Below are 24,833 nucleotides of genomic sequence, written 5' to 3'. Positions count from 1 at the left end.
TTGTGTCTTCAGTAAAATGTTTCATTAGTGCCTACCAGTGCTATTATTCATAATAAAAGAGTGTATTAAAATCATAGAGGAAGCTGGTAGTATTAAATTCTCAACAGTACTAATCAAAAAACTGAGTTTAAACTGATGCAGCCTAGCATTGCCATGAAATGGAAGAGCACAGAGAGATATATTTTAACATTAGAGAGATCTGTGGGACCAAGTATTTCCTTACATAGTTCTTGAAATAAATGGATTATGCCATATTGTGTGTGTACCTATATACTGAATATTGCACACATGCTCCTCCCATATATATGTACTGAACTAAGATCCTTCATCTTAATTCATCAGTTTATGTTAGCATTTCTGCAAGTTGAATTATGTACATTACTCACTTTTGAAACTCATCACAACTTTGTTCATGTTTGCATGCGCATGAATGTATTATCAGAGCTTTAATATAAATGCCACTGATATCCAAGAAATTACTGTATCGATATTATTGCCTTGATTTTTAACCTTGAAAAAAAAATAACATTAAAAATAATAGCTGCCTATTAGATGAAGAGTCTCTGATTCACAGTATTATTGGAGATTTCATTTTTGCCTTTGTATGTTTTTGCTTTTCAGTGGGTCACATCATTCAGGAAGCCCATCAACACACTGCTCTAAGAAGAGCGGCTCCCTAGATACCTCCAAAGTCTATATAGTGTCACAGAATAGTAGTCAACAGATTTCTGGGCCAATTTCAAAACCATACCACAGACAAGGAGCAGTGAGTAAATACGTCATTGGATGGAAAAAATCAGAAGGTAGTCCAACACCTGAAGAATCTGAAGTTTCTGAATGCCATGAGTAAGAACTCTGTTTAACTTTGTTTGGAAAAGAATGGTGAAAAAAAATTAAAATAGGATAGAGAGATGAAAAAACACAGGTTTCCCTTTCACCTTTAAAAGTATGAGGGGTTTTGTTTCTTACCTCAAAGGTAATAAATGCAGGATACTGTTTTTTCTCAGTTCTATCCAACTGTGTCTTTTTCCCAGGCCTAAAATAAAGCAAGTTAAATGAAATAATTGAAAATGCTGTGTAAGCAAAAAGCTATAGTTGTCAGACATTTTCATTTTCCTTCTTGAATCTCTGAAAAACAACTGAGAGAAACCATAATTTTATTTTGGTAAAGAACTCGTCTGGAAATCCCCAGGAACCTTACAGTTAATTGAAAAAAGTACCTAATTTATTTCCTGACATTCCTTGTTAAAGCTAGTTATAAAACCTAACTAAACCAGCTAATCCATTAGAGTTGAGAGAGATGACCCAAAACAGCTGTCTATCATAGATAGTTTAAAAAATAAATACATAAATAAAATAAGTCAGGTGGAAGTGGTTTGGTAGATTCTTAGTATCTTTTCCTGATCTTGATTTTTAAGAACAGATCAGTACGGGTGGTCAGGATACAGAACTGATATTAAGGACTGGTTTTCAAGTCCATCTGCTTCCCAAAAGCCCAAAGTTTTCTGATCTGTTCTAATTAACAACTATATTTTCAGTTTTACACAGGAATAGCCTGTGAGGAATCTGTTGTTCTTGGACAGAGGCAGAAGGAATGGAAAAGATGCCCTACCTCAGATATAGATACTTTCCATCTTTCCCTATGCTGTAGCAGTGATAAATAATGCTTGAATTTGCTGTTTAAAATTAGCTTTTAAATTCCTCTTTACCTTTGAAATCGTGCATAAGCTGTTTAGTTCTGCTTCTCAATAAATTGTAGTTGACTCTGTGTATCTAAATGTTTATCTGTATTGCCTCGCATTGCACATATCTGCGTATTTATAGTAAGAATCATTTAAAAATAAAATCTAGAATATGTACACCAAAACACAGTTGAAAGTTAAGCTCTTGATTTCCTAATATTCAGAAGTAGCAGGTACTACTACCCTCCAGTCCAGATCATAGTGTATTTTCTGTTATTAGATTGTGCACTTTTTTGTTTTCCCCAAAGTTTTCATCTGTTAAATTGTTTAGTCATTGTTCAGGCGTAGTAGGAGCTGCCATAGAAAAGTGGCAGCCTCACTGGTCCCCCAGGCTTCCACGTTATGAAGTTAATGAATCCTTGCAACAGCTTTTCTTTATTTTGGATGGAACCTTAAAGCAAAAATACATAATAAAACATGACATTTAAACTAAAACCTCAGCAATTTTGAAAAGACTCATCAAGAAAAAGCTCTATTTAAAAAAACATTAATTGAAGATGGCAGCATTTCACATGTTGGAAAACATTTTCACTTGTTTCCATGCCACAGAGCACTACTTCACTTCTTTCTTTCTAGGAAGGATTTCTATACATCCCAGAGAGAAAATCTCTATCTGTAGATAATTATGTTGAATAAAACAACATCTCCAATTAGCAATGGTGATGAAAATCAGGTCAATTGCTGAAGGCTGTGCCACTATAGGGTATAATTCACTGAGAATTACAATTTACCATAGCCAAGCCTGAATTCTCTCTGTTGAGGATACAGTCACTAATTATGCTGCAGTTGGCAGTAAGTAATGGCTTAAAATGTTTTGTGTGTTTCAGAATCTGTAGTTCCTTCAATTGCATTTACAAAGTAAGCTGGTCAAAATTACCTCTTTCCCTTCTCACTGGAAGAAAACCGAAAGAATAATTCAGTTTGACAGCCTTTTGCTGACTGTAAATACATTTTTATCTGTTGATAATTAAAGAGGATGGATGTTTTATTTATCTAGCAGCTTTGTGAAATTGCAGATAATAAAACACACTTAGCATGTGGCACAATTGATTACAAATATCCTTCAAATATGATCAATCATGTCCATGGTAATTTTGTCAGGTTGTGAAGCTGAATACAGTGTCACACCACAAAATATTGATTTTTTAATTGAAAAATTAGATCTATTGAAATTCAATTTATTGAAAATGTAGATATAAATGGAGGTTCAAAAATAAAGAAGTATAGTGTGCAAAGAAGAGCAAGTTGGGAGGAATAAGCATTATCTCTTTTAATTTGTCTGAGGAATTCCCAAGAAGTGATTTTTCTCAGTGCTTTAAGAATTTCATCTTGGACTCACAAACAGGTTAACGTACTTAAAATTGAAAATGTTCTGAATAACGGTGTGCTATGCCAGAAAATAATTCTAGCAAGTTTTATTTTGTGATTGAAAATAAATGCAGCCTTGCAAATACAATAACACTTACGCGAATTTTCTGAACAGAGAGTATGGTGATATTGATGCCGTGTCTGCATCCAGCCCGCTTCAGGCTTCAGCGAGGAGTGCCATTGTTGAAGGCCAGCAACTATTATCCAAAGAAGATTTTCTGAAGATGATGCTGCCAGACAACCTCTCTGTGGAGGAAGGGAGAAGAAAGGTTGGCCTCTTTCTTTGCCTCTGTAACTTCCAGACACAATTATCTATAAGTGATTTAATAGTATGCCCCAAATGGGTATAGAGAAGGCATGATCATTTTGTATGAACTAAAGATATTCTAAGGGGAGTCTATATATACTGACCTTAGTTCCTATAACATAATTTACCACAATATGAAAACAGTACTTTTTTGATGCTTCTATGTTAAATCCAGTATTTGTTTGAACATGCCTCTGCTCAGCTATAAAGGTTGGGCAAGTTCCTTATAATTTCAAAGGTTTAGAGGAACACTTTCAAGGTTGGGTACCTAAATTGATGTGCCTCAAACCGTATTTAGGCATATGAATGAAAATAGCCTGCTTGCTCCTGCTCCCTGATACTCGGTACCAGCCATTCTGCTTGAAGCCTGAATCACAATTTCATGAATACCTATATTAACTTCTCAAAAAGCATAATTGTCTGTGCTAGTGGAGAGCATGGAGCTACTTTCCATCACATGAAGACAATCAGTTCATGAAAAGTACAGGATTTAAAATTTGATATTCTTATGCAAAGCATGCATAGTTCGGAATTCTTTGCATAACATGAAATAAAACACAAAGCAATCGAATTACCTGAAATAATCACTATATTTGGATGTTAACTCAATGTTATCCAGACCTACTATGTTTGTAATATGTTCTAAATAGCATAATCATAGTTTCTGAACAAAAGTAACACATAGGAATCCTTTAAGTTTTACAATACTGTAACTAGTTATTTTACTGTAGCTATTGGGATTGTTGTTTAACTTTCTGAAATGCATAAACAGTTTTCACTGAACTCTCATCCATTGTGAGAGAGAGTTCATGTTTACTGGAGAGCTACTATGTCTCAAATCATTTTCACTGACAAATTATATTGCACTTTATATCAGTTCAAAATGCTTAATATTAAAATATAGTCATTTCAAATCAAATCAGGCACTTTTATACGCAGTCTTTCTTGAATAAATTTTGGCAGAAATGGTAACCTCATAGAATGATAGAATCATTGTAGTTGGAAAAGATCTTCAAGATCACTAGAGGATCAGTAGAGGTCCCTTCCAACCTCAGCCATTCTGTGGTTCTGTGATTATCGAGTCCAACCACAAGCCTCTCAACACCATACCTGTTAACCATGTCCCTAATCTATGTGTTTCTTAAACACTGCCATGGATGGAATCTCCCACACTTCCTTGGGCACCCTGTTCCAATGCTTGGCTACTCTTTCCATATAGTATTTTTTCCTAATATCTAACCTGAACCTCCCTTGATGCAACTTGAGGCCAATTCCTCATATATCGTTCTGGAAAATACTACTGTCATATAGTTATGGAGATTTTATTTAACATTTCAGAATTAATAAAACTACACAGTATCTGATTAATTCATGGTAATATTTTCCAAAAATATCAAGAGGATGTATAAAAATCCAATTTAGTAACTCATTTGAGACTCTGGTAGAATTGACCTCTGATCTTCTCTATTATCCAGAAGGCCTGCCCAGAAAAATACTCCAGGAATTGACGACAGGATATGATAGAATGTGAATTAATTTAATCAGTAATGCATATGATAGAATGTGAATTAATTTAATCAGTAATGAATAGTCTTATATGTTCATATTTTTGTATTTAGTTTTCCTTTTATGGGAACCTTTCTCCACGGAGGACACTCTATCGTACCTTATCTGATGAGAGCATATGCAGCAATCGCAGAGGATCTTCATATGCGAGTTCTCGAAGTTCAATGCTAGACCAGGCCTTGCCAAATGATATTTTGTTCAGCACTACTCCACCGTATCACTGCACTTTACCTCCCAGAATGAGTGTGACTCCTGGAATGGGAAATCTGAGAAGTAAGTAATGGTTTCTGTTATTGCTGAGTTTAGAATATTATTAATAACCTCAAATGAATCACCAAATGTTAAAATAGAGGCAAAATTATGAAATTCTAAATCAGCGTTCCAGATATCGTAGGTAAAAAGCATATTTTGTCAGTAGTATCTGCTTATGCTTGCCTTAATGCTCAAATTGGATTTTTCATATTTGGGAGCCGCATTCACTTTACTTGTCCTTCCAGAATTTTCATTATACAAGTGATGGGTAGCAACCATTTGTCTGGAGATGTTTCTTATTTTCATTTTATTTTCCTATTTGCAACCAGTGGTGACCCATTTAGGCTGAGCTGGCCTGTTTTATCTTAGTTTATTTATTTCCTTATTTGTGTGTGTGTATATTTAAACTATTGAAATATGCACATATTCATGAATATTTTTAATGTAGTTGTCAAATGGAATATTTTCTATTTAGATGATCTTTTTGGTAATATCTTGCTATCATCACCAACTTCAAAATCAGATTTGATGAGACTTTCTTTACATGTTAAAGCTTTGCGAATGACACTTGATATTATTAGCAGAAAAAATTATAGGTATTGGTAAGGTAAAATTATTTTATTAAAGTTTCTCTTCATTTGTGATACCTTCATAAGTAAGACCTTTATTATATGCTTATCTTGAAATAATTCGCACATGGAGTGATGAGCTGTAAAGTATGTAGTAATCTTATGAATATTATGGAATGAAAAGTATTAAAATCACAAATAGAAGAACAAAATAAAATTGTGAAAAATATGCATGCCTGTATACCACAGCCCACATCTACCAACCCAGATGCATATACTTAGGCTACATATCTGTATTTATATACTTAATAAGAGTGTGTTTTGAAAAAATGCTGAGTATTCCTTATATACTCTATATACTTCTCTATTATTTTATTTGGACATACAGAGGACATAAAATTAGAGGATATCCTAATACTGTATCACAACTGACCACAATTTTCAAAAATAGAAGAGTTTTTGAAAGCATTAAGGAGATTTATAGGCATCAGTTCGGAGAGATGGCAGACAGATAATTTAATAATAATTGTAATAACGATATAATAATGTTATCTTTCCTTCATGAACTAACAATCATTTATGAACTTTCAGAAGTAAGTTTCTTATGGAAAAATCACTTTTCTAGTTACAGTGGCTTCAGCTATGACACTGATCCTCATAAACTAATCACTGGTTAATTTCGAACTGGTATCATGAACAAGTGATGCATTCGCTTCAGATGCCAATGCATGCTTGGCATAATTTACGCCATTCTAAAATTATTATTCTTCCATCATAGTGAAAATCTTTTCCATAAATTTAATATGAAAAGATCCTTCTGTTTTTACTGATAGAAAATGAAGCTGCATTTGATTTCCTGTGAGACTAGTTCAGTATATTTTTGTTATTTATGAAGGAGCTGGGTATAAATAGCTTCCTGATAGCTTCCTTTTCTTATGATACCTTCTTATACCTTTTTAATATAACAAGGCCTGCATTTTAAGCTATTTGATGTAAATGTAAATCTAAGTGAGATCAAACCTTCAGTGTGCTTTTATTCTGGAGTTTGACACAAGGCAGGTAATGGTTTGCACTGGAGCTGCATATACTGCTTCTCTTCAGCAGTCAAAGTTTAGTGTGTTTAAAATATTAACTGTCTTAACACATTATTTTCCATTCTTGTTTCATACTTTAAAAAAGATTAATAAATGGAGGGAAAATATTGCAGGTAAAAAACATCAAAACTAGTAGCCTACCAGTATAATAAAACTCTTGATATCCTAGGTAGTTAATATTGTTTTCTTGTTCAATCTTTTTTTTTTCTTTTAGTTATTTACTGTAAAAGCACTTATATGCCTTTCACTGCCAGTCATAGAGGATCTTTTATGATAGCTCTCTAAAGGAAGGTACAATTACAAGGAAGATACAGTTGCTGATAGGACTTTATTTACCGTTTAGACAGCACTAGGCCTTATGTCCTCAGGCTTAGCACTAGGGTAAGGATTAGGGTTAAGAGAGAGAGAAAGGCGAGAGCCCCATGTGGAGTGGGGCTAGAAAAGGCATGCCAAAGGAAGTGTGGCTGTATATCCAGATTGGCTGTAGGACCATATTTACCATTTAGTCAACACTAGACCTGGTGGCATGTCTTCTGTCAAGGGTTTTACCTTTCATAGCCATGTACTGTTTTAGGCACTAGCAAAGCTGTAGCAATGAGAATACCTCAGGCTCGGATCTAGGGTTAGGGTGAAGAGAGAGAGAAAGCATAGGGTCCCATGAGGAGATGGGCTAGAAAGGGCATCCCAAAGGAGAAGAAGCACTATATCTGGGCTAGTGCTAAGATATTATTTGCTGTTTAGCCAGCAGTAAAACTGGTGGCCTCAGGCTTAGGGCTAGGGTTAGGGTTAAGAGAGAGAGAAAGCCTGGAGCCCATTGGAGAGTGAGTCTATAAAGGGCATGCCAAAGGAAATGTAGCTCTATATCCAGATTCATTGTAGGATCATATTTGCAATTTAGTGAGCACTAAGTCTGGTGACCTCAGGTTTAGGCTTAGGGTTAGGGTTAAGGGAGAGAGAAAGCCTAGAGCCCCATCGGGAATGGGCTAGAAAGGGCATGCCAAATGATAATGGGTTCAGATTGAAATGCAGGAAAATTCATCTGCATACAAGACAGAACTTCTTTACTGTTGGATGGTGGAACAGGCTGTCCGGAGAAGTTATGGAGTCTCCTTCTTTGGAGATCTTCAAAACTCTCGTGAATGCCACCCTGTGCCACGTGCTCTAGGTGTCCCTGCTGGAGCAGGGGGTTGGACTAGATGACCTCTAGAGGTCCCTTCCAACCTCAGCCATTCTGTGATTCTGCTTCTCTGTAATTGCCCTCTGAAAATAATCACATCATGACTTGCCCGCTGTTAATTTCAAAATGAAGTTATGCAGTATGATCATGTATGAAACTAACTTCAACTCTAGTTGAGGAAGATCTTAGAATCACTACAAAGTGGATATTCCCATTCAATTACAATGGGGATGAGATAAGCTTGTAAATTTAGATTGATGTTTCAGATAAGAAGATACTTAACTTTCATAATATTGTCTTTTTAAAATACCTATATTGGCATTCTTTAAATTTTAACAATAATTAATGTGTCCAGAAATTAGTGGAGGTAGTGTGCAAATTTGACTGGAAGGATACATTATTACATGTTACTACCCAGCTTGTGGTGTACAAAGTACTGCAGCAGCACCAACTCTCATGAGACCCTGTCACAAGGAAAAGAGTGATTAACAGAGGGAAGCTAAGTAGCATGTAAAAGAAGGCACAGTGGACAACCACAAGAGGTTCAGATTATGCGGAATTCTGAGTTACCACACAAAAGGACTTTGCAAATATGAAAATAGGACTTTATATCTGGTTTTTGCTGTGGGAAGATAAGAAAATGAAGCTACTGGATTTGTTGTTTTATTGCTGGTAGAAATTAAGTGAGAGAAGAGTTGCTTTCAGTAACGCTTGAAATGGTGAAAGTTCTGATATTTGAGTGCAGTTGATTGCACAGAGTGTGCAACTATAGAAAGATTTATTTCATTTTATCTTATTTTTAGCATAAGACAGAAAGCAAAATGCATGTAGCTGAGATCTTCCCCAGATTTTGCCTGGGGGACATTGAAGATGCTCTGAGATAGTACTGTTTGTGTTGAGTGATTCTAACATAGCACAAACTGTACAAATCTCTCCCTGTCTTGCAAATCCATGGGAGCTGAACTAGAAGGTAAAGAAAGAAAACAGTGAGAACCACAAGTACATAACTAGAACATAGACGCAAGCCAGAGAAACCCAGGAACACACAAGGAAACAGTCTGAGTAAGATTTCAAGTATTATGGTCCACCTATATTATAAAAAAACCAGCATGAAAGGAAAATATTTGTGTGAGTGATAACTTGGCATGATACTGTAGCACTGTGGGGAAAAAAAATAGCAAGGTGCAGGATATTTGCAGTGAAAAGCATTGTAATGAAGGGAAGGTTTTATAGTGATACACTAGCAAACCTAAAAGCTTTCAGAGTATCCATGCTGTTTGAAAAGGCTGCTAGAAGTTTGTATTTTAGATATGATACATCTGAAACTATGGTAGTAGATGAATGACTATCTTAGTAACTAGCTTACTGGTCAGGTGAGTTGCAACCCCAAACCAGCCTCAGTGATAACAGCAATGTTAAACTGGAAAATAGTGTTAGTATTGTACAGTCTTAGTGTTTTGGAAGTCAGTTTGTCATTGTGCAGGCTGTTGATCAAATGATCCACACAACCAAAGGAGTGGATGTGTTGACTCCTACAGACTGCCGCTCAGTGAACAGTCCTCTGTAGCAGAACGTAAAAATATATTCCACAGTAAAAGAGAAAACTAGTTACTGGGGGCCTGTGTCCAATACTCTAACAATAACGTAAACATATTTCTGTGAGAAAGTGTCTCAGACCATAAGGATATTCACACATTTTTGAAGGGAGCCTGGGCAACCCTAGACAGTACTGAAGAAGGGAAAGGCAGAAGCTGTTGTTTAAAATGAGTTTAGAGGTAGAATTGTTGATAGCAGGAAAGAAAAAATGGAAGTTACACATGACATTGCATGTGACTTGAAATTTTCCTTAAGCTGCAGCACTTTTGAGATTTTTTTTTTTCATGATCTAAGATTTCTTCATAGAAGTAGCAGTTCCAGCTGAAGCAAAATAGTTTTTTTACAAGTGGCATGAGCAAAGTCAGGTGAATCTTTCTTCTTTCAATATAACTAGTTACTCTTTGAATACACAGGTATGTGGGACTGATGTCAGTCAATTTTAGGAAGTCTCTGTTTGAAACCGAGCTTACTCTATAATTTTGGTGAAAACAAACACTCTTAAAATTGCTTAGTACTTTTCTGTAACCATATGAAAATTAAGAAAATTCCTACCTATAGAAATAGATGACATAAATGAAAGAACCATAAAACACAAAATCAATGATTGTGTGCCAAAAGGGAGTAAAGAAAATAGTTTTTAAAAATAAAAGGTAATACTTCCTTTGTTTCCTCAAAAGAAATAAAGGATATATTTGTATTGCTTCAAAACCAACCTCATGGGCGATGGAGACAGTGGTCTGTGAGATTAGACATCTCCTCCTGGACGCGCAGAGCTGTGCATTCTCACGCATAACTTGCCAACTTTGTGCAAATCAGAGAAGAATCAGTAGGTAGCCTCCAAGCTCCTGATGTAGGATCATGCAAAGAAAAACTGGAGGCAACAGGAGCAGTACGGAAATGCAAATACAGCACTATAGAAATAGTTCCCCTCAGAGCATTCCTGAAATACACACTATATTCTCTGAAATCTGAATGCACAAATTGGTGTGTATCATTAGAGAGCCTTTTTTTCCTGTTGCCTAACACAATTTGGATCTTCAAAATATTTTTTTTTGGTGGTAGCCATATGGATACCTATTCAGTTATTCCAGCTTATAAATCAAACATCAGCATGAACACTCAGTTTTCAGAGTCATCTATTCAAATCCTCTACTGTAGCAGGCTTTCTTGCAGTTGACTTGCTCTGTCAAAGCTTGTGCAGGTCCAACTAGGATCCACCCTAAGGTGAACTGAGGTTTTCGGAAAGCCAGTGCATAATGAAGGATGGCTGCTGGTGAATATATCACTCCTACGCTCTAATTCGGAAAGCCAGCAGAATCACACCAGTAGGATTTCACAACCAGCCTCTGTAGCCTGATCACACAAAAGCAAGGGCTCTCCCTTAGGGCCCACCTACTGGTCTAGGCCCAAAAGCTGCCTTGCCAGCTTTCAGATAAAGCATTCTCTCTCTCTGGTTTCCTCGACAAGAATATATAAAAAATATTGTACTTGCGGAAACAAGGTTGTTATAAATCCCAGAGTGTATAGAAAAGCTCAGAGAATGCTCTGTGGTTGAGCTTCCAATGTATTTTCACCTCAAGGTGAACTTAGGTAAAATTCTAGGTATGTTTATTAGGAACTGAAAATAAAATATTGGTACAGAGGTATGAATAGAATGTATATATATTCTATATGAATATGTATATATGAATGCATGAACAGAATTTATTTGTATACTAAATTTCTCATCTACTACTACTATATAGCATCTACTTTTGCCTACAAGAGTAGTGATTGAGAAAGAGATTTTTAGATGTTTGTCAAACCACTTCCATTTATAACAGTACTGCATCATGCACATAATTTGCAGAACGACTTTCATAGAACACAAATTCCACAGTATACAGGATTCCTACCTCTTCTGAATTGTTTTTGATTTGCAAGACTCATATTTTTTTGACCCAGAAGTGCAAACCTCCTTTGCTGCCTTGTTCCTGATAAAACTTTCCCAAAGAATGTAACTTGCTGTAATCATTGCTCTGTGAAATACAATAGTGTTGCTATACTATACTATATATGTGCTATAACAGGCTATTGGATTTTTATATATGCAAATTTTAATTCAAATAAGCTTTGTTCCTCTTCTTTCCCGGTATCAAGGCAATGGCAACATGCCATTTTCTTAGAATACGATGCATCTTTCACATGCATGCGTGCATTGCTTCCTTCACTGATTTTGTTTGGTGTTGTGCTCGAGGAAGCTTTTTTTTATACGTATTATAGTATGAATCAGTAGAGTAACTGGAAGGAAGAAGTCCTGTATATCCAAAATATGTGAGGAAAAAAAAACAAATATTTTGACCTTTTTTATTTAATACAAGTAGATATATCTTTTCCAGGCTGCGGTATTTTAAAAAGTAAAATATTGTATCACCAAATTTATGGTTAAGATTAAATTAGATTAAATATAATCTTTTAGTTTTAGGCTCAGTTTTAAAAACATGTGTGTGCTTGCTCATGTGTATTCATTTTACTGTGTATACATTGATCGATATAAAGATTGTTACAGCTGGAAAAGAAAAATGTAAAAAAAAGTTTAAAATAGTTATAAAAATGATTTCCTTTGCTAAGATGTAGGTGCATAGTATCTTTCTAAAAGATTGCATAACTGTAAGCTGTATTTACATTATCTTTAGATATTGTACATTAATCAAAAAGTACCCGGTATCTTCAGTATACTGTGAGTTACAGCTCACTGGAGTCTAGGGATTAGCATGCAAGTCTTACTTCCTCTGTTGTTCAGATACATATATTAAACTGATGGAGTAGTATTTTCAGTGTGAAAGTGAGTTTTGAGGATAGGCTAGAATTTACAAAGATATTAGAGTAGGTGATGGTTTTGGAATTGCTTCTGGACCTGAAATGTCTCAGTTTCAATATAAAATTCTACAGGTGTAGTTTCACAGTCTTCTTAAATACAATTTTGTCTGCCTAGCAATATTTTTGCTCAGTGCTCAGGTTTAATATGGGGTGCTTTAAGAATAGATGCTGCCTACTCACACAGCAATCACAGGAAACTGGAAAGAACCCATCATGTGTACAGTGGCACAAAAAGATCTTTCAAAATGCTCCCCCTCTTATGCTGCCTGAGTTCAACAATTGCTCTACACATACTGAATATTGAACTGGAAAAGAAAATGAGGATAAGCATGCTTTGCTTATAAACTTTAACAATTTATTATAGTAGTTTCAAAATGAATTATACAACACTGTTATAGGAAGACTAATTACTGTGTTTATTGTTTAGATGAATTCTGGTTCTCAGATGGGTCCTTATCTGATAAAGCCAAATTCAATGATCCTGGCCTGATGCCCCTGCCAGACACTGCCACAGGGCTAGACTGGTCCCACCTGGTAGATGCTGCACGAGCGTTTGAAGGTAACAGGAAAACTTGCATAAAGATCACTGTTGCATACAAAACTTTTCTTTTTAATATATTGCATAGCCACAATTTGAATTACCAAAAGCCAGTGTTGGCCTCGGTAGCCCTTTAGTTCTTTTGGCTGTATGAGTTTTCAATGGCAGTTTGTCACTGACAGCTTGGGGTGATACAGTATCTGTCTTAGCTGCAAGTCATGCACTCAGGAGCCTAAGTTCCCTCTGTAATCTCTTGGAAAAATCAGGTGCTCTGAGGGAGCAATTCAGAGCTTACATGAGTTAAATACATAAAAAGGAGAGTGGGAATAGCACTTCTCTGGGTTTATTGTGTTGTGTTTATAAACTTTGAATGTGTTGTTCAAACGGTGTTGCTGTCTCTCTCAGTTTTCATAATAAGTTTGCAAAAAGCACCAAAAATGCTATGTTTTCCAGTATTGGAATTCCAGGTGCAAGACCAAGTTTAAAATTATTAAATTATAAAACCAGGCTAACTAAAGAAAAAAATTCAGCTTTTTGACAGCTGAACTTACAAAACTTATGTACACGTACTTAATTTATAAACTGAGAGGGGTGGATATTTGTTTCAGTTTGCATATATGGATGTATACAGTTAAGATATATGACTGTTTAGTTGTTTTTGTGCGATGTTTTGGTTAGAGCACTGTGCTGTCCTAAAATCCCTGCATTTGTTAATTGGCACACTTTAATTAGTGAAGGTATGAGAGGTAAAAGAGCATGATAATAATGATAGTGATATTTTCATAGTGATTGTAATATTATATAAGATGCAGGAATTACCTATATGAGGAAAGCTGTTGGTGGAGTTAGTGATGAGATGTTCTTACTCCCCCTGCCCCCAACTAACTAGAAGCTACCATGATAATCAGGTTTCTGGTGTGATTTGATACTTAGTGATAAGTGATAGATTTCATACTAAGTGATACTTAGAGAATTGCTTCTCTAAGTATGAAGTGATTAAATTTCAATTTGATAAGAAGCTATTCAGATCACCTTACTAAAGTAATTTGAATGTCAATATTAGCATTTCAAGACACTAAAGAGCAGCGATGATTAGCCGTCTAAAGTACTGTATTGTTTCTTAAACTGATTAACTTTATATTCATTAATCTCTGTTTGGTAGTACTTAACTATGTCTGTTGAGCATGTAGCTGGTAGGAAGTACTGTAAAGCTGAGAGCTGGACAGCTGTTCCTATATGTTTGCTGAATTTCTTGGGGGAAAATTCTGGTATCTGTTATCCACATCCTGAACAGCTGAAAATAGATTTGGATCCATGTAATTCGGTATATGAAGAATATGTTTAACTACCATATAAAAAACTTCTGCACTCATTACATTTCTGTTTTCAAGATTTTTTTTTTCTTAAAAACAAAAATTTTCATACAGTTTATTTCTTTTTACTCCTTAAATGGAATTAAAATTAAAACATTTAATCAATTTGCAGAGTTTCATTTTGGAAATCTTATGTGAGTATAGTTACCATTTGAATTTATGAGAGAGAGAGAAAAACATGGCTAAAAGCAATGCCCTGTTTTAGGGAGGAAGTATTTACTTCTTAGGTTTTGACTGCAAGTATCTCAGATTTTCAAAGAACTGATGACCTGAGTCACAAGATAGAAACTTTGTTACTGAGGATTTTTTATTTGTTTATTTTAATCTTAGAAGATTTTGAACAGTAAATAATACACTAGTTTTGTATGCAAAAATAGGATTCTTCTCTGTTTCGCGCTCTTCAATGGAGACATCTGTGCATGTATTAGATAATTTAGAAAATATTTTGACTAACACTTCATTCTAAATCTTTTGATTAGGAATCGTATATTTTGAACGCCCTTGGTCAGCTTTCTGCATACTATGTCTTACAATTAATTATTCTTTTTTAAATGACTTTCTGATTGGCATATCATGAAAAATTCATTGGGTGGGAATGTGACTTACGATTTGCTTTTAAAATAATGGGATATGAACTGACAGATGTTGTGTCCTTGTCTATTTTAATACTGTCCTTTAAAATCGAGGGGTCACTTGAAGTTGATTTGAAAAATAACTTAGAACTACTGATCTGCTTTCTATCAGTGTGAGAAAGAGTGGCTGATCATAAGATCATGCTGTTATGAATATAAAACTATTTCCACCTTTCTAATGAACTGGATGTAAAAGTGATTTTACATTTTACATTGGACCATTGGAAAAAAAGGTATCCTAAAATAATAAAATAATCCCTTTAATTAAAAATTATTTAAAAATGGGCAGGGCTAACACTGAGCTAATAAATTAATGTTAGAGTTTTACCAAACTGGTATTTAAATTTTGTGTTCTTTTTTGGACCCTAGGCACAAAATATCATTTTGTGCCTCAGAAGAATCACCAGGCTGATTCCAGAGTCAGGAATTTTGCCCCCAGTCTCTCCGGCCTGTATACAGGCAACCCAAACATTTTTCTCAGTTCAAAATCCGTAATGCAAACATCACTATCTTCTTCTGTCTCTCTTAAAATGTGCTTGTGCCCAGGTTAATATTAGGTATTATAAATTTCCTTTTATTTAGAAGTTTCTAGTGTGGGAGTTAGATGATCAGGAATTAAATGCAGTAGCAAGACTTCTGCAGCCATCATCTTGACTAAGAATTTACTCACAGCTGAAACAAGAAGGGATATGATTTTTACCTATTTTTTTCTCTCCTTCTGGAGAGTTAGGAAAACTCTCCAGATTTGGAGATTTTCTCTCCCGTGAAGTGGGATTCGTTCAGCATCCCACTGAAGCCTTGCTCTCATGTAGAACAAGTTTCTAAACTGTGGCCCACGAGAGTGGACTGAGTGGCTCAGAAAAAGCTCCAGAAGGTGTGGTGACTTTTTTGCGTTACAAGTGCCATGAGAGTGCTGCCTCTCACATTGTGCGCATTTCCTTTCAAACACCTTTTCCAAGAACAGCTTCGGGGAGCTGAGTGCCGACTTCACACTTTTCCTGAAAATCTTTTGTTATTCCTGAGACGGGTCTTCCCAGTGCAATGGAGAGCTGTGCAAGGGGTGCTCCACTCTGGAGCAGAAGGTCTTGTGCCTGGGCTGTTTCTACTGAGGGTCAGGGTGTGTAAGCTGGAGCCTTGGGCAACGTTGTTCAAGTCTTTGCACTGCCTTCTGCTGCATGCCAGGCATCTGCCTCTAAAGTTTCCACAGAGATCATCTTTACCTTGCAGTTGTGCATGCACTCAACAGCAAGGGTTACCCTTCCATTTCTTTCATGTGTGGATGCCGATACTCTCCAGAGAGGGTAACAGGGAGCACCTGCCACACTATTTCAATGTGCAAATACCTTTGCATCCAGTCCTGAGATAAGCAATAAGAAATAGGCAGAGATCTGGTGTGCCTGCATAGCAGAAGAGAAGAGGCAGGGTTTGGGGAAAGGGAATTGGGGGCATAAGGAGAAGTTAAAGAAACAAAGAAAACAACGTGCTGAACTGAATAAACACAAAGATGGGGAGATTTATGGAATAAATTGGAGAGCCAAATGAGAGCAGGGAGAACAAAGACATTTCAGAAAAGGATAAGGGAGAAGGAGACAGTTTTTTAAATTCTCTTCTTGTATTATTCTTCTCCTAGCTTTCCAACTTAGGAAAGAATGGCAGGCTTTGAACAATTGTGTTATGTTAAAGCTGCTAGCTAATTTTGGATCGTGTAGAAAAATTGGAGTGGACAAAGGGAGAAGCCTCTCTAGATGTCCGTAGCTGTTCCTGGCATTCTAGGTTAAAAGGATTCACACAAACATGTATATTATTACGTATTTTTTAATATATTGTATAAAGATTATAAATAGATAAAAATATGGTTAAGAAAACTGTTAAGTAGCTGGTAAATTATACTGTGAGGATAAACAGCTAAGGAAGTCCCTCTGCTTTTCCTCATTTAATTCATTAAATCAGGTGGTTTCAACCACTGATTTTTTTCCACGTTCTTTTTTATGATTGTCTACTAGTCATGCCAATCAGAATGCAGCATTTCTTAATTCTAGTTTATCTTTGCAGAAACATCTGTGCTACTATAATTAGTATTGTTTTAGCATTTCCACTTAAAATCTTCATATCGTAATTCAAGTAATGCTGCAGAAAACATAATGAGGAAGAAGTGAAGCATTTGACATAAGAAATAATTATTTTTGCCAACTTAGTATGCTAAATTTCTATTAAAAAATAAAAAATGAAAATATTTAGATAACATCTGGCCATTTCAAATGCATACCTGTGTAACTCCCGCTTGCTTCAGTGCAAAAGTCAGAATATGCTTATGGGTGCACTAGGTCTTGATAACAAGAGGGCTACCTTATAAACCATACTGATTTTAGCATTTTCTGCTCTCTACTGCCTGAAAATTACCTGGCGGCTTTTTTTTTTTTTTTTTTACTGTTTTTCAGTAACCTGAAACGGTGCAAAGCCAGACTCAAATGTTGAATGGTTACAACTGTACATTCTGTTGCCTTCAAGTGAGACAGATTGTGTTTCATCTTTGCGTCTTTTGCAAGTCATCTGTTGCTTAAGCTTTTGATAAAAACGCTGCTATATTTTCTCAGATAGTTTTTCATACATGGTTCCTACCCATAACTTGACAAGCGTATTCTAGATGAAAAATAAAGCTCTGAGATTATATGTACTTCTTTTTCTGTTTAGTTTGCACTTAATCACTTGAAGAGAAGATATCCTCATTGGCTGGAGGAATAAGAGTGTATGTCTGTATTATCATAGTTAGAGACAGGATTTCTTTAAAACACTTCACTATTAAGGTAGTTTTGCTCTCACTTTCATGCATAGAATGTGAAATCCATTCTGTTAAAAAAACAATAAAAACAAAATCTGCAGGAAGATTTTGAAAATATTTTAAAATATTGTGTTTAAAAATTTCTTAATGCTATTTCATTAATGGCTGCATATATCCCTTTATACACATGCTTTTATCAGTCAAGAAAACATACTTTCAAAGACTGCTAGGAAGAACAAACCCGCAAAACATTTTCTTAACTGACAATTTCATAACTGCAATGAGACAGACAAGTGACTATTCTCTTCAATTAAGCTTACTAAGTAGTAGGAGAAAAAATAATATTTTTATATTGGAATAAAATTGTCTTAGAGGCAGTATCACACATATCACATTGTTGGGCATTAGCGAAGTCATAACTTAGAAAAAATAGCAGCAGCTTATTTGCTGCTGACTGTTTTCTTCTATCAAGGATAATGAAAAGCTGAACAAAGTCTAAAAGTGAAACGCATCATTAAATGTGCACATCAAACTTATGCCCAATGCCTTTTGTCAGCCAGATTGCTTATACAGTATTATTTCGGGCCTCAAGACTACATTCCAGGTTTAGTTTATTTGTACTATATAAATCTGTTCATATTAAGGTGTTCCAGTTCTGAAAGTTAGGCCATTGACGGTGAGTTTAAAATTATATTCCTGCTTTGCTGTCAAGATATATATTTTAAAAAATCTTCATGTTTGAGGTCCATCTCTAGTCAGAAAAGGAATAAAATTAGGAAAAATCACCTGTGATCTTTAAAGATAGATACAAAATGACGTGCAACTTAGGTATGTTATATGAAGAGTTGTCAGTCTTTGCTACTTCTTAAAAGTGGCTATTCAAAAATACCTTTAAACTGCTCTTTAGTGAGCTATTTTGCTGTATTTATTTGATTAAACCTTTCAAAGAAAATTTTCTTCCCATTAAAGTGATCTGGCTTGCGGTCACTTTTTTTTAACGGGGTGCTTAGAGTCCCAAGGAGGGCGGAATGTCTTTTTGTGTGTTGTGCCAAGTTGTCTTGTTGTGTGTTACCATACTGGGTATAGGAAACACGGGGCATGAAAGCTCCTGCTTTACCGTGATGCTGGTGTTGTATAAAAATGGTTTTGAAAGGTTGATGGTGACAGGCAGCGTGAGCTGCACTGGAAACACTCCATATGTGAACTTAACATAAGGCCACAGCTGCGTTAGTGGAGATGGTCTACCTTGTTTATAGGAACATTCTAAATCTTATTCCAGGTTTTGACTCAGATGAAGAACTTGGGCCGCTCTGTCATTACTCGCCGTTTCTAGGTGATGGTCTGGGCTTGATGACTTTTACCTTCTGTATTTTCTTTAATATTTGCTATGTTTGCACGTCTGCATGGTAATGCAAGCTTTGGGCCTGTGGGGGTGGCAGAGCAAGGGGAGAAAGGGCAAGGCAGGCATGTTGTGGCCAGAATTTATATAAAGCCTACAGGCATGGATTTTGTTGACAGAAATCTGTTAAATTAGTCTCCACAGAACATAGGTTATTAGAAGAAAATATAAATCATAATGAATGCATCGTTTACTTCTGTTGCGTGCAATGATGATCTGCATGGCATAGTTTTATTATGTGGTGATTGGTGTATTTTGGCAACTGCACTGTATATCTACGGGTAATTATATTTTTGCTTGTTAGACTATGTTCCAGTGAAATGCAGCATAGAGAATGATGTGTCCTGGTAAAACATATGACAAAAAACTCAATTGATAAAAGAGCATTAATTTATTGTTTTTCAAGTATGCAGATTACCAGGAGGTTCTGCAAATGCTTGAGACAGTAAAACAGTATAAACTGAGCAGTGTACGTTTCTGAATTTAATGGTTTTGAATCCATGGAAATGCAAACCTTTTGCTGAATTGTTATTGTCATTGGTGGTGGCCCTGAATTCTCAAAAGATTTTCTGTGGATTTCATAAAGACCAAATTACTGTTTAAATCAGCATTAAGTGGTCCTATCAAATTTATATTACTCTGCTGATACATGCAAAACAATGGGCTTTGAGGTTGTCTTTGGATGCAGATGTTGGGAAGCCAACTGACTGGAATATACGTTATATCTGGTGCTTATCTTCAAAGCTATGATGGAGAAACTTTCTCTAACTGTGCCTAGAAAGCTACCACTATATAGGCTTTCATTCGGTATATATGTCCGTATTTACATACAGCTTTACATGACTTTTTTACAGATCAGAGAGTAGCATCTTTTTGCACCCTGAACGATATGCAGCAAGCTCAGGATTTGGAGGGAGCACAAGAATTACCATTGGATGAGAGTCCCCCAGATGGAAAAGATTTCCTTGAGGCTGCTGGGTATGTCACAATTAGAGCAAACTTCTTTCAACGGGTGCAAGAGGTGTTCCTACTTAACCTTTGCAGCTGTTCCAGGAAATATATGAATACATGTTCAAGCAAAACATGCTACTTGCCAATCCATATTTTTCTGTTTATACAAAAAGAAATGAATGAAGGAAACATATAACTGAGGCTGAAGAAGACTTTAGTGTCACACCTATCCTAATTTCTCACAACCAGTGCTCTAGAAAAGAATTAGTTTATACTTTTTTTTTTCTCCTTCGTCTTTTCTGCTGCGGGGAGTATAGTTGTTTGGAAAATAGAGATTCAGCAGTAGAATCTGTCCATTAGTAGTACACTGTAAAAGAAAAACACTTCTTAGATTAGTTTTGCTTTTCAGCTGCAGGACTAGAAGAAAAGGAAGTGGAGGAAAAATAAAGCTTTTAGTGTTCATGCTTGTTAGTCTATCACATTTTAATTTGAACCAATTTTACACAACTTACGTGGTAAAGCATATTTCTTGTAATGACTTTTAAGACCACATCTTTCTACCAGCTATAAGCAGTAAGGATTGCAAAAGGCTGTTAAACATGTTCCACTTCTAACACTGGCAAATCTCTCCAATTTGCACACTTGGCACAAAGCAGATGATTCAGTTTTGTGTGTAACTACATATTCTCTCTTCTAGACAAAATAATTCACATTATGTCTAATTTCATCTATAACATATATAAAGCACTCCCAGAGTGCTTATTGTCATACAAAAAGAAAACTTTCTCAGTATTTTTCTTCAGTCATGTATTTGATTAACCTGTGGCAATATTTCATATGGTTTGACCTTTCAACAAAATATTTGTCTTCATAAAGTCATAGGTTTATCTTTTAGTGGAAATGGCACAAACGTAGACCAGACAAAAGAATTCTAACAGCTCTTCTGATTTACCATGACTGCCGCTGCAGCTTGCTTCAAATTACCCCAGGCCTTATCAGAGAGCAGCTTGTTAACCAATGCACTGAGCACACCATTTAGCAGAGGGTTTGACTTGCTCTGTGAAAGTGTGCAAATGATTGCTAAGACATTCCGTCTTAAATTAATGTTAATTTCACCCTGATGAGCATGAGAGGCACTATCAAATTTGGGTATTGCAGCAATGATTTGTGACATTGCTTCAGTAATAGCCTTCCACTGTTTCTGTTTTCATCCCTGTTTTCCCAACTATCCCTAAATTGCTTTTCTGCCTTGTTATCACTACAAGTATTATTCTGCAAGACTTGGCAGGGGGAATGTTTTTAACTCACACAGAGTAATATAGTCACTTACTTCACAGGGAACATGCTCCTACTACTCTGACTGGAAAAGTAAACCAGCTAGAGGTGATCCTCCGGCAGCTACAAACTGACCTGAGAAAGGTAAAAAAATATTACCAGTATCATTATTCTCCACTTTTAATAGCTATATTCCTATGCAGAGTTCATTAAAAGTTTGAAAAAAATACATCAGTTAAACTAGATAACATGAGGATGATGAATGAATTAATTGTAGAACACAGCGGTTGATCAGTACACTGAGGCCCAAAAGGTCCCTGGAAATGGTTGTGTAAACAAGTTGCTGCAAGGCTAACAGATTTACAGGTCATTAACTACTCCAGAATAGCTAGGCCACATGCAGTCATATCCCAGAGTGAACGTGAGGTATTTTATCTCCGTTTCATTTATGGTATTTTGGATTTAGCAATGGATAGGAATATGCACACAGGCACTATTGCTAAGTAGTTAACATCAGATTTGTTGCCTGTGTTGCCTTGTGGTAAATGACCTGGGTGAAGGACAGAGTGCACCCCCAGCAAGTTTGCTGATGATACCAAACTGGGAGGAGTGGTTGGTACATCAGAGGGCTGTGCTGCCATTCAGAGGGACCTCAGCAGGCTGCAGAGATGGGCAGAGAGGAACCCCAGGAAGTTCAGTAAAGGCAAGTGCAGGGTCCCGCACCTAGGGAGGACCCCCTGCACCAGTGCAGGCTGGGGGCTGAGCTGCTGGAAAGCAGCTCCGTGGAGAAGGACCTGGAAGGCCTGGTAGACAACAGGTTGCTATGAGGCAGCGGTGCACTGTTGTGTTCAAGAAGGTCAGTGGTATCCTGGGGTGCGTTAGAAAGAACACTGCCAGCAGGCTGAGGGATGTGGTCCTGCCCCTCTACTCAGCCATGGTGAGGCCGAAGCCGAGTACTGTGTCCAGTTCTGGTCTTCTCACTACAAGAGGGACGTGGAGCTATTGTAGCGAGTTCACTGGAGGGCTACTAAGATGACTAAGAGACTGCAGCATCTCTTCTATGAGGAAAGGCTGGGAGAACTGGGACTGTTCAGCCTGTGAAGAGAACACTGAGAGTGCATCTCATCAATGTGTATAAGCATCTGAATGGGGGGTGTAGAGATGATGAGCCAAGATGCTTTTCAGCAGTGCTCAGCAGAAAGGTTGGACTCTAGATGATCTCCAGAGGTTCCTTTGAGCCACAGCCATTCTGTGAGACTTGTGTCTCATTTGCTGTCTAATTTCTGAGCTGGAAACAGTATCAGGACTGCTAGAAGAGACCAAGTTTGGTAAGAAAATGGTCATGTAAGGGAAATTTCTGAAGCCAGCTGTATTTCTTACTTAGTGTATGATTGAAATCAAATCCCTAATACTTAACCCGTTAGGTATCATTTGTGATACCTGAGAGCTTCTTATTCTTTTAGTGCTTGAGTCTTTTGTTAAATGAACTTCCAGAATTCTTGTACTGAAGTAGAATCTAGATTCCTTTTTAGCCTGCATGTTTTCCTTCTCAGAAAAACATTGTATCACATTTTGGGATTACACTTAGTAGCTGTCATGATGGATTAGGGAGCTCAGCAAACTATACTGTATGGCTTGCACAGAAATACTAGCAACAAAAATAAATGTTGTCATTATGGCTACTCACTTGATTCAACTTACCTTTTATTAACCAGGAAAAACAGGACAAAGCAGTTCTCCAAGCAGAGGTGCAGCATCTGAGACAAGATAACATGAGACTTCAAGAGGAGTCTCAAACGGCAGCTGCTCAACTGAGGAAATTTACGGAATGGTTTTTCAATACAATAGACAAAAAATCTTAATGTTTGGGCCATTTGAAAATCCTTACTTCAACAGTACAATGGCTGTATTTTTGAATTAGCGGGATAATTTCACTGTGTTCACAATCCATTTTAGGTGTTTCTGCTAAATTCTCTATCCAGCTTTATTCATTTGAACAGGAGAGAGAACTATCTTTAAATTCATATGAAGAAAGCAGAGAATAGCAGATGTTTGTTTGTGTGAAGATGAATGTAAAAATTATTGGTGTCATTTTAGACATTTTTAGAAGATACTCTGGCTGGGGCTTGCCTGAAGAGGAATATATGGGGTTTTAGTTCCTGCATTTCAGGTGCATTGGTGAAATGTTAAAGCAATTTACATTAGCTTGGGCTTCAGTATTGTAAGATAAAAAGAATAACCAGACATATACTTTAATGTTTAAAAGGTGCTCTATTTTTTGTATGTACAGTAGTTTTATTTCCACAGTCCACATTGTCATAGCAATAAGAATGGAGGTATAGTGAATAGTCACAAAGCTGTGTTTATAAAATGTTAGCACTGATGTGTTTAACACTAGTTTGGATGCAGATACATTAGAGATTATTTATTTGCAGGAACAAATGGTGCCTGAATATAAACAGTGTTCTGATTTTCTAAAGATGCATATGCCTTGTAAATGGCTCACAGGGGTTAGCCTGCTCTCAACTTCAGTTACTTTTGTATAGTTGATGTTCAGCTAAAACAGTTATACTGCTTACCTATTGGAAAACATGTATGGTGTGAGCCAGCCAATCAATTGTACAATGCCAAATTTGTTTATCTTTGTACAGAAGCTTTGATTAAGTGTCTTGTATTTAACACCTTTATTTAAGCTTATTTAACCTTAAATTGTTAATTTTATAAAGTTTGTTTTATCTGCACTATGGTGAGATCAGTTGGTTGCAAGTTGTAATATTTTTAGCTTGCCAAGACTGTACTGAGGAGTTTTAGAAAATTCTAACAATTGGATGCTGCTAGTACACAACGGATTTGTTTGTATGCTTTAACATTTTTAACTGTTTAATTTGAAATGAACATACATCCTGCTTTTTTAATAAATGTTAAAAATATAAATCTGAAAAGTACTTTATGTTGTGTTGTCTACCGTGAACGCCATCGCCGCCAGCTCAGGGCGCTGCGAGGATCCCCTTCCCCGGGCTCCCTGTTCCCGGCTCCCTGGGCCAGGGAGAGTCCGGCCCTCGAGGGCTCCCGCAGCCCCTTGTTCCCGTTCCCAGCTCCGAGCTCTTTGCTGTGTCCGTCCTGTGGCCGAGGAGGTGGCATCATAGGGCAGGGGGCAAAAGCTGTCTTGAGCGCTCACAGGCTCGAGTGCTTACCCAGGAGAACACTTCTTTAACCAAAATATGTAATGTTTTCCCTAAGGAAGACATTTTCAGAAGGTATCGGATTTTCCCTTGTTATTTTAAATTAATTGTAACAGCAAATAGCTCGCAATCCGCTTGCCCAAATCAAAGATATGTTTACAATGTTAGCTTCTG

The 24,833-nt window shown here is 36.5% G+C and overlaps 1 protein-coding gene across 1 annotated transcript in view; it reads left to right on the top strand.

Moving 5' to 3' along the window:
* SIPA1L2 (signal induced proliferation associated 1 like 2) overlaps positions 1–24,419 on the top strand; it is a 103,349-nt gene extending 78,930 nt beyond the window's left edge. The window contains exons 15-22 of the mRNA XM_010214835.2: positions 622–846; positions 3,226–3,379; positions 5,037–5,256; positions 12,958–13,089; positions 19,132–19,185; positions 20,106–20,229; positions 21,540–21,621; positions 23,193–24,419. Of these exons, the coding sequence (XP_010213137.2) occupies positions 622–846; positions 3,226–3,379; positions 5,037–5,256; positions 12,958–13,089; positions 19,132–19,185; positions 20,106–20,229; positions 21,540–21,621; positions 23,193–23,339 (1,138 nt within the window). The 3' untranslated portion in view covers positions 23,340–24,419. The remainder of the gene's footprint in view (positions 1–621; positions 847–3,225; positions 3,380–5,036; positions 5,257–12,957; positions 13,090–19,131; positions 19,186–20,105; positions 20,230–21,539; positions 21,622–23,192) is intronic.
* The last annotated feature ends 414 nt before the right edge of the window (positions 24,420–24,833 follow it).

Source organism: Tinamus guttatus, unplaced genomic scaffold, assembly GCF_059628265.1.
Source record: "Tinamus guttatus ecotype Peru unplaced genomic scaffold, ASM5962826v1 Tinamus_guttatus_pri_ptg000601l, whole genome shotgun sequence".
NCBI classification, from domain to species: Eukaryota; Metazoa; Chordata; class Aves; order Tinamiformes; family Tinamidae; genus Tinamus; species Tinamus guttatus.
Note: the sequence above shows the minus strand (reverse complement) of the source record. Positions and strands in the feature narration are given on the sequence as shown.